The 10879-nt window shown below is 44.4% G+C and overlaps 1 protein-coding gene across 1 annotated transcript; it reads left to right on the forward strand.

Moving 5' to 3' along the window:
• The first annotated feature begins 300 nt into the window (after nt 1–300).
• On the forward strand, nt 301–10328 carry LOC128303224 (cytochrome P450 4C1-like). Its single transcript, XM_053040102.1, has 9 exons — nt 301–325; nt 7476–7619; nt 7720–7917; nt 8030–8218; nt 8498–8570; nt 8652–8778; nt 8845–9033; nt 9544–9851; nt 9935–10328. Exons 1-9 carry the CDS (start codon nt 301–303, stop codon nt 10212–10214), a joined length of 1533 nt encoding a protein of 510 aa, XP_052896062.1. The 3' UTR covers nt 10215–10328.
• Nucleotides 10329–10879: the final 551 nt, after the last annotated feature.

Consider the following 10879-nt stretch of genomic DNA (forward strand, 5'->3'; position numbering starts at 1 on the left):
AAGCGAAAAATGGGAAAAAGAGCAAGCGAAAGGACCTCAAATGAATAATGTATGTTCTTCCGCTTCCGTCCGATCGACTGCTGATCGAAGACGACGGGAACTGGCGTGGAAATGGTGGAGGTAGAGATCCAGACGGAGCGCCACCCGGGAGATGGAAGTGCATGTGCTCGATTGGTCGTAACAAATTGAATTACGTCCACCACCAGTCGAAACGTTGGTCCACAACTGCACCGAACCGATTTGCCCTGTGGGCCCGGGTGTGTTTTTGGACGAGAATTGAGTCTTGAGTGCAATGCAGTCATGTGTACGATGTTGTTTTTAATTTGTTCCCGTTTTCTTTCCCCACAGCGAGCTGCAACAGCATTGCTGTTGGGTTGGGAGTATTTAAATTAGCTATGGAACGATGTAACGATTGTAATCAAATTTACTGGCGAAGAATGGCACTGCTGAACGTTCAAGTGTGATTGTATTTATAATTAACTTTTTGTGTGATTGAAGGTCTTATTAATCAAATATTTTCCGGATTTTATTTTTTTTTGCTTAATTGAGTTTAAAGGATACAAATGATGAAATAACAAATACGCATTAAAGGACGCGATTGTCCTTAACGAGAAAAGCACCTGTTTAAGAGCTTGCATAAATAAGAGCCTTAAATGTTTAAGAGCTTGCATCTATCTAGGTGCAAGTAAAACACATTTATTTAGCACAGAACACCAATAAAATTACAAATGTTGTGTAATTTTATTTTGTTCTCATTAGAAAGGCCAGGTCGTATCGACTTATTTTTACCACGAAGCCGGATAGTCAATCCTCAGCGGCGGATCAAACGGTAGGCGGAGTAGGCGGTCGCCTAGGGCCTTGCCAGGCCCCAAAAAATTTGTGCCGCTTGTGCGATTTTTGGAAATTTAACAGCAGAGTTAATTCATAGTGAAGAAATTAATTGAAAAGGTAAAAACTTGATCAAAAATATCTTCCTTGGCTATATAAAACATTTGTTTCTATGTGATAAATTAAATGCAAAGAAGAATATCGACTTTGTGACTTTAAAGTATAAACGAAATTGCACCAGGATTTTCGAATGTATAGTACCAGGAGAGCATCCACGGAAGAGGTAGCACCTAGAACAGCAATTTTGCTCGAAAACCGCCGAAAGGTATGCAATGTTTAAACACTAACTTTCCCGTTGGTCGTGAAAAATTTCTTCGAAAACTACCAGTTTTCGAATGTATAGTACCAGGAGAGCATCCACGGAAGAGGTAGCTCCTGGTACTGCGCCGTAAGGTATGCAATGTTTATACACTAACTTTGCAACCAACTTGCAATGCAATGCGCCGTAAGGTATGCAATGTTTATACACTAACTTTCCATACAAACCAGCTGTTTTCAGATTTCCGATACCAGGAGAGCATGTTTTATAAGAGGTACCAGCCGAGTACCAGGATGTTGCACAACACATGTTGCACTACACATGTTGCGCAACATATGTTGCACAACACCTGACATGCAACATATGTCGCGCAACATATGTTGCGCAACATCTAGCATGCAACATCTTACATGCAACAACTTGGGATTGCAACTACCGGGAAGCGCGTGAATTGTGCTTGCTCGGCTGGTACCAGGTGTTACCTCTTGAAAAACATGCTCTCCTGGTATCGAAAAATCTGAAAAGAGCTGGTTTGTATGGAAAGTTAGTGTATAAACATTGCATACCTTACGGTGCAGTACCAGGAGCTACCTCTTCCGTGGATGCTCTCCTGGTACTGTACATTCGGAAAATGGTAGTTTTCGAAGAATTTTTTCTCCACCAACAGGAAAGTTAGTGTTTAAACATTGCATACCTTTCGGCGGTTTTCGAGCAAAATTGCTTTAGAGGTGCTACCTCTTCCGTGGATGCTTTCTTGGTACCGGCAATCTGAAAACAGCTGGTTTTGTATGGAATTTCGTACCAGCCGACGGGAAGTTTGAGCGAGATGAAGAATGCTTTCGTTTCATTCATCTTCCTTACACTAGCGATCGTTCTCACGGATTTGATAGTATGCAATGCAATAGTGATGGGCAAATTTATTCACCTTTTGAAAAACATGCTTTCCTGGTATCGCAAATCTGAAAACAATTGTGTTGTTCATCGCCTAAACCATCAACATGAGCGAAACAGGTTTCTAAGAAATTTCTCTGATTGTTACCGTAAAGTAAACCGATTGAAAACTGTACCTTGGGCGAAAAAATCGTAGAAGGCGTTGGACTAATCAGGAATCATAAATGTACGTAAATCGTAGAAAATGTGATCCAAGTAGTGGCGTTATGGTTCTCCGTTGCGCATACAAACGGTTATATATAGACTAGCTTAACGGCCCGTTTACAGGGCTACGCAACAGAACTCTGAGGTGTACGCAAGGTAGCTTTCTTTCCGAGACTTTGCTGGTGTTGTTAAATAATGTTTGAAGTATACTTCCCTAACACCGATAATGCCGTAGCAAAATTATAGGCCACCCCTTTAAAAATTCCGTCCTGGGCCTCCAAGAGGATTGTTCCTCCACTGTCAATCATTGCTACGGAAGTTTGGTCGGGATGGGATTTTATTTCGGTCCTGTCATGTGAAGACCGCCATCGCTAACGATACACGACCGGATCGCGCCTTCTATTGCATTGAAAGTATCTAAAATTGTAAACCGCATAAACTCTGCACAGTAAGGAACGTGACATTACATCCGGCATGACCGTATCGTTGAACGGATCTGGTACACGTTATCACAACACCGTTTAGTTATTTATAACGAGCGGAAGTGCAGAGATTCACGAGTGCGAGTTTAAGTGTAATTCTTTCTCTCTCTCACACACACACAACCTAAGAATGCTAAGAAGCACAATCAAAGAACCTTCCTTGGATGAGCGATGAGTAGCCGAAGCGACATGCACGGATTCATCCGATAAGTCCGACGAACACATTCGAACGACACGGGACGGAATCCTTCTGCGACACCTTCATGCAGTGGCGGACAATTAGCTTACGCTAATTAAACATTGATTGTACGTGAGACTGCATTTAGATTGGTACATTTATGAAGCCAGCCAAGGTTCACACAACTGTAGCCCCATAAAGGCCTCCATAAATTCCCCGGGGTGGACCTCCAACGAACTAACTACGGTGGAAGGATGGTGAAAGCGGATAAATCGCCACGTGAGATTTTCTTCAGATTGGAAAGTGTGTTTTTTTCTCCGTTCGTTCCATTCCACCACTCTCCGCTGCTGCAGCGTAATGGCTGTGGGCTGGGTGGCAGAAGAATAACGATACGGAATGGTAGTAAAATGGTTCATTTTCCGCAGCGGCAGCGGAACGCAATGGATGCTTTAAAGTGAAGAGGTGTGCCGGTGTAGATTGAAGCGCACTGCAAAATACCATTATGGGCGCTTTCTTTCGGTTTTATCGCTCTACCTCATCCTGCGATATTGCATGCAGGAGCAGAATGTTGCAGCTAACGAGAGCAGGCTGTACATCAACCATTCTCGGGGCGCCCAAGCCGCGTGGTGTTGTTGGCGTTTTGCACCTTCGTTTGCGCGGCTAAAGCGGACCGTGATGATGCTGAAGTGTGCCGTGTATGGCTTCACAACACCTGCCGCATAAAGGCAGTTGGGGGAGGTCTTCTTGCCCTCATTGAAAAGCGAGAAAATTGGAACCTTTTTTATGAGCCACCATTTTACGCCGTCACCGTTGATGATGCTCCTTCACGAGCTTTTCTTTTGCCGCACGGTGGATCCACCGCACGGCTGAAAACGGGGGCTGATTTGACGAAGTACACGCGGTTCGTTTACCACGAATGTGGTATTTGTAACGAAATTTACTGAATGGTGTGTAAAGGCGCACACACACACACACACACACACACACACACACACACACACACACACACACACACACACACACACACACACACGCAAGCACACTTGTTAGTTTCGGTTCGTATCCATCAACGATACGACTACTCAAACCGGGACACCATAAAAAGGAGCAAATAGTAGCAGGAACTGCATACGATCCATTTCGGTCCCTCAAGCATCGTGACGCACGAGAACGTTCGTAGTGTAGCTTCCCGAGTGTCAGAGCAAGTCCACACACCTTACTGGTTTCCATCATTCATCTATCAGCTAGGTGTGGGTGGCCACCATGATAAATGAAGCCCAATGTTAACGAAAACCGGAAGCATTGAAGTATGAATTTAATAAACCAGCGCTTCGGCAAAACCATTTGCTTCACGGTGAGTTTTACCAGCGCCCTTTTTTCGGCACGGTAGTCTTTGTGGGTGTAGACCATAGCCGGGACGGGACGGCATGAGTCTGACCATAGCCTGCTGTAATAGGATTTCATTTCAAGCGATTTCATTAAAACAACTCTGATTTTACCGACCCGTTTATTTGTCGGAATGTTTTAGTTGGAAAGCACAAACTTCATCAGTCATCGCAACACATGTGATGGCGAGGCGAGGTGTAGTGTTTACGGTTAGTTTTTCCTGCTCCCCATCCGAACACGAACCCAGCAAATCGTAGTTACAAACAAATACAGGGCACAAAAAAAATCTCCCCCATCCTAACGACGGATGAATTTTGACTTTTGCTCCAGCATCTCACACTGGGCCCCGGCCACAGGAAAAACCAAAAAACGCAAAATATTGACCATGAAAAGGTTTCCTCACGTACGGTTGAGCCACTAGGAAACCATTTCTCGTCACTCAACCGTACAATATCGGGCCATGTACGTGCTGTTTGCGTGCGCAAAAAGGGAAAGTCGGTTTCAGTTCTCGGTTAGCTGTCGCATGAAAAAAAAAAACCTTGACCAACACATTTGTAATTCCACCACCTCGTTCTCGACCATAAAAAAAAGACTTTCGTGTATCCTTTTTTCATGTTTATCCTAACTTCAAAACATTTTACCCAGCAAACTAACATGAAGTACGATGCGATGGGTGATTTTTGTCACCCGCATAGTGTGTCCCGCACCAAAACAAGATTGAGCGAGAAGTTTTCGGGCGAAATAATCATAAATTTTCTCTTTGAGAAGAAGTGCAAGGGTTTAGGTCACATTTGGCAAAACCTTCAGGTTGCCGCTTGCACCCTTAAAGAAGCAGAAATATGTCTGACTGATTTGATAACGTTTTTGGGGCGATTTTTACAACGGGTTTGAGTAGAAATCCAACTCTAAGAGATATTGCAAACGTCGACTGGTTAATGAGGAGTGTATAATGTAACTTTTCACAGTGTTTGTATAGTAACGATTCATTGGATTGGAGTTTTGCTACGGGGATGCTCGTGATTAACTTTATGTTTGTTTTTCTGCTTGTGATCTTTTTGTCGAACTATTATTAGACCTCAATATCATCACATTATGTGAGTAGTTTTAATTCTTATTCCACGAGAAAAGGATACTGAAATGCTGGCGATTATTTGGAGCGGATTTAATCGATGGTCACTTTGAGTTCCTGTACATACACGCGATTCTATTTTTAAAAACAAGCAATAGAAGTTACGCAGTGAAGATTTAGTTAAGAAAGCTTCTAATTATGGCAGTTTGGCTGCATTACTGATTGAAAATAGTTTTAATTTTAGTTTTCCAGGAATCTTTTCGACATATTCCACTCAAAAACCAAGATCCTCCTCAGGTTTTCAGTGCCTTCTTGGGGGTCTATACATTGTCAGATGTGTTTCAGAATGGTGTTTCAGCATAATTTCAATGAAAAAATTATAAAAACCACGTAGATCACTATCAGCTTTCGCAAAAGCTCAAATAGTATACCTTGCAGAGCTTTCGCTAAAATGGTTTTAATGCAAGTATTCATGCTAGGAGTCGATTTTAATTATTGTCGTATACAATTCCAACCTTATGATTCATGATGCTTCAGAATCTTTAGCAATAATCACATAATCTGGAGTGCTCTAGACGCCGTTAGATCTTAGTCACGAGTGTATTGATAAGGAAAAGAAATCTAGTACGGAACAGGATCATACCTGGTTGCGGCAAAATTGCATCGTAGATTAGAACCTGTTCACACCAGCTACTCTGATCACGCTTCCGTCTAGCAGATAAGTGAAATTCTTGGAATTATGTGTATTGTATACATCGTGGCCATCCAACAACAATGATAAGCAAACCCCTGCCATAACGTGCATTGCTATGAAACAATTTGTCAGTGAAAACACACAGCAATGACGGGGAAGGTATTTACGTTCCGGTGTCGATGGTTGCCGCTTGCATAAGTGATCTATTTTTGTTTGTACGTTTCCACATGAGTAAGGTTTTGTTTGCACTTGCTATTTTGGACGTTGAAGCTAAATTTAGCACCATAAGCAAAGATACCGATCGCACCAATCGATTAGAAACGAGCGATGCATGCCTAGAACGTGGCGTATGCTAGAAGTAAGACGATCTTGTGTTTTTGCAATGCCAATGCGTGTGTTGCCGATCGGTTAATACAAACATATAAAACAAAACAACAACAATGCAACAGGTAGAGCAAGGCCGCTCAGTGGATGCGTGCGTGAATCGACAACTGGCTTGAGGTGGGGAGTTAATGAGGCTGCTTACGTACGTCGCAGTCTGTGGGAGAATGAGTTACAGTAGATGGATGGTGGCGCTGTAATCGAACTCTGATTATAATATAGAACTAGTCTTTATATGTGTTGATGTAATGACCATGTCCGTTATATAAAAAAAGCAAAGAATATTTTAAAAAAATTAAAGTATTTTTGCTCAAAATGGAGTTTTCTCAAAATGGAAGTTTACATCGATTTAGAGCCTATAGATAGAGGTACATAATAAAAAGATTTATTGAATAACAAGTATTAAAAACATTATGGTTGATTAATTAAAACTTCAATTAATTAAAATATCTCCAATTCAGGTGAGCAAGAAAAGATTCCAGTAAAACGAGGGAAATTTCATTTCTCACCTTCTTTTTTCGAGGCTTAACCCATAGTGCCAAATGGGGTGAAGCGTTAAAGCACGCTTCACTGCGTACAGCCACCACAGCCTGCCTAGATGGGGGTCTAGACACCGTGAGTGACTATAACGCGTTTGTTTTCTTACGCGAATCTCCCGCGTGTTCGCTTCAATTCAACTGTATTTAGTACAGCCAACGGTTTAATCTGGCAGCAGTAGCTCATTCGCTTCTCGATCGGCAATACGCGTTGCGGCCCGCGGTTTCTCGGGGCGCTTGCTTATAAAAAAGAACTCCCACGTTCACAGTTCAAGTGCGTAAGTTATACGGTGTAATTCATAAAACGTGTTCATTAGACAAGTTCGGACGAGCCATCGTGTCCACCGGTTCAATCGCAACGAACGATAGTGTGATGTTGAAGCTGCGGCTTCACAGCAGTGGATAATTAGGTCATTGTTGCGCGTCGAGAACCTGTTTCGTTGTGCGAGCTGTTGCGTGGTTGCGTCTTGATCGTCATGTCGGAACTCACCACGATCTTTCACGGAGTGCTCGTGTTTGTTTTGTTTGCCGCGTATCTACAGTGGTTGATGAAGCGATGGCAGCTGAGCCAGATATTCGAAAAAATACCGGGCCCGAAAGCTTACCCGATAATAGGCACGATGTACTCATTTTTCGGCAAAAAGCGACATGGTAAGCTGTTAAGGTTTAATTGCTATTTATTTTGGCGTATAAAAACATGTTTCAATTTTAATAATTTGATTAAAATACATTCGTGAATGATTTATTGCAGAGATTTTCTATCTGCTGGATGAAAGGACTCGCACCTACCCCAACATTCATCGTGTATGGACGGGCATGACTCCTGAGGTGCGCATCAGTAAGGCCGAATACGTTGAGCAGGTCATCGGTTCCAGCAAAAACATCGAAAAGGCCACCATGTATCGCTTCCTGCACGATTGGCTCGGGAATGGACTGCTCACCTCCAAAGGTACGCGAACCCGTCGTCAACGATATCCATTGATTGACAATGTCATTTTCTTTCGCACTGTCTTGCGGCTTCAACACGTTCCCAAATTCCCCACAAAACCGGTATGCAACAGGTGAGCGTTGGCATCAGCACCGTAAGCTCATCACACCGACCTTCCACTTTAACATCCTCGACGGGTTCTGTGACGTGTTCGCGGAGAACAGCCAGGAGCTGGTGGAGCACTTGCAGCCGCACGCCGACACCGGCAAACCGGTCAACATGTATCCGTTTATCACGAAGGCGGCACTGGACATCATTTGCGGTAAGTGTCGCACGTAAGTGATTATGGCAGCAAAAGGGGATGACAGCGGACTACAGCACGGATCAATCGGCTTGGCAGCGTTCCAATTGCGAATTCACCAAGATCGGCCCGAACCCCCCGGGTTTGATGTACGAGTGCGGGATTTTCGGGGGATTGTTTCGCGTGATGCGTCCATTGTTAGCATGCCCTTTAATGGATTGTTTGTGCTATTTGTTATCTCTCTTTCTCTCTTTCTTTCTCCATCCGTTTCGGTTCTACATGTTGCTTAATGCACGGAAGAAACCGCCATGGGTGTAAAGGTAAATGCTCAGAGCGAAGGAGAAGAGAACGACTACGTCAAGGCTGTCTGCGAGTAAGAACCGATTCTGGGTTGTCGTTGCGTGATGTGCTCGAAACGCACTGCAACTGTACGTTTTCGTGTTATCTGTTGCAGGCTTAGCAGACTGTTTGTTGAGCGTATGGTGCGTCCCTGGTTGCACTTGGACTTTATTTGGCTACGATCACGCTTTGCCGCACGCTACACGAATGCACTGGACACCGTGCATACCTATTCTCGGGAGGTAAGGTTGCACGGCACGACTTTGCTAATGGATTGAGTAATTCATCATGGCACAATGAATGCACAGGTCATTCGGGACAGGAAAGCGGCATTAGAATCGGCCCAGCCAAATGTCCATCCCGAAACGCGCGATGGTGAAACGTTCGGTGCTAGAAAGCGAATGGCGTTCCTTGATCTGCTGCTGCAAGCCAACCAGGCGCACAACATCATGAACGACGAGGACGTGCGTGAAGAGGTGGACACATTCATGTTTGAGGTAAGTTAAATGAAGCTTTTCGGCACAATGTTTTGGTGGAATGGATGGTGGATAGCTTTAAAGAAAAAAAAATTGTCACTCAAATTGTATATTATCAGGCAATTTATTGCAAAATGTTGTTTTTATTAAGTCTTCTCAGAAGCTTCCGCAAAATAGTTGGAAAAAGTTAATGAAATATGAACTATTAATAATACCATTCTTGATATTGATTCTTGCGGTATAATCTGGTGCAAAAAGGTAGGAATTTTGTGTATTATGGCCAGTTGTTGTTCGGAAAGCACATCATCCAATACCGTCATTTGTTGTTCAATTTTCCAACCAAATGCCCCATTCAAGGAATTCGTTTTGCTACGGGGGTTAACCCTGGTACGCTAAATTACACCTCAGCGGCTCTCGATCATATCGCAGGGCACGGTCGTGTTTTTTTTTTCATTTTCTGTTACCTTACCGCTGACCATTGATCGATTCGACGACCATGCACCGAACTCAATTTGCTCCCCTTTTCGACAGGGACACGACACAACGACAGCTGGTATCAGCTGGGTGCTGTTTCTGCTAGCCCTCCATCCGGACATTCAGCAGCGTGTGTACGAGGAAATTGAGTCGATTTTTCCGCCCGGTGACAACCGCCCAGCGACGATGCAGGATCTGAACGAGCTGAAGCTGCTGGAACGGTGCATCAAGGAGGCACTGCGGCTGTATCCGTCCGTGTCCTTTTTCGGTCGAACGCTCAGCGAGGACATCCAGCTCGGGGGATACCAGGTGCCGGCCGAAACCATCGTGGGAATTCATGCGTACCATGTGCATCGGGATGAAAGGTTGGTACAGCATTGAACCGTTGCCATTGGCATCGCACCCGTCCTTCATGTTGATGGTTTTTTTTTTGTTCGTGCACACACAGGTTCTACCCCGACCCGGAGAAGTTCGATCCGGACCGGTTTCTGCCGGAAAACACCGAAAACCGTCACCCGTACGCGTACATCCCGTTCAGTGCTGGGCCAAGAAATTGCATCGGCCAAAAGTTTGCACTGCTGGAGGAGAAAAGCATTGTGTCGACCGTACTGCGCCGCTTCCGGTTGCGATCTGTGCGTACGCGCGAGGAGCAGACGATCATGCACGAACTCATTACGCGTCCAAGGGATGGCATTCTGCTTTATCTGGAGACTCGTAAACAGGGTTAAATAGGGGTTTTTTCAGTTGGGGAATGATGTTTGGTTGATTTATTTTGTTTGGAAACATTACACGGGAATTTAGGAAAATAACAGAAGGAATTGAATAATAAATCACATTTTTGTACTAAACTCTTAATTGCAGTTCCTTTATCAACTTATGAATTCCAGAGAGCGATATCGAAACGACAATGGATTGTGTGTCAAAGTGCACCCTGTACGGTGATGCTCTATAACTAACCTGGATCGTCAAATAATGACAGTTTTGGCGTGTCTCAAATCAACCAAGCCATAATTGACACCCTGCCCTGTTGGCGAGATGTGTTATCTTATCGATCGACGGACGGACCACGATTAGTGGTGCCCGGCCCACCGGATGCACCCGGACCGGTAGAGAGGAAATTAAAGGACTTTGTCCGGTACCGTTTTGTAGCGTCTAATTGCTGGAATTGTGCCGGTCTGCTAAACCACGAACCGACCGAACGCTGGCTGGCAGCAGGTGGCAAATAATCCATCCCCTGTCCCATCTTTACCGAAACAGCCGCCGGGGAGCCGGGGAGCCGGGTCCTTATCGGTACAGCCCACCGAGGGTCTCAGCTGGTGTGCAACCACATTAATTGTCAGTCAACATTCTTGCACCGAGCATCCTGCAACGGATGCCAGCACCGTACGCCGCC

Source organism: Anopheles moucheti, chromosome 3 (assembly GCF_943734755.1).
Source record: "Anopheles moucheti chromosome 3, idAnoMoucSN_F20_07, whole genome shotgun sequence".
Classification (NCBI taxonomy): Eukaryota; Metazoa; Arthropoda; class Insecta; order Diptera; family Culicidae; genus Anopheles; species Anopheles moucheti.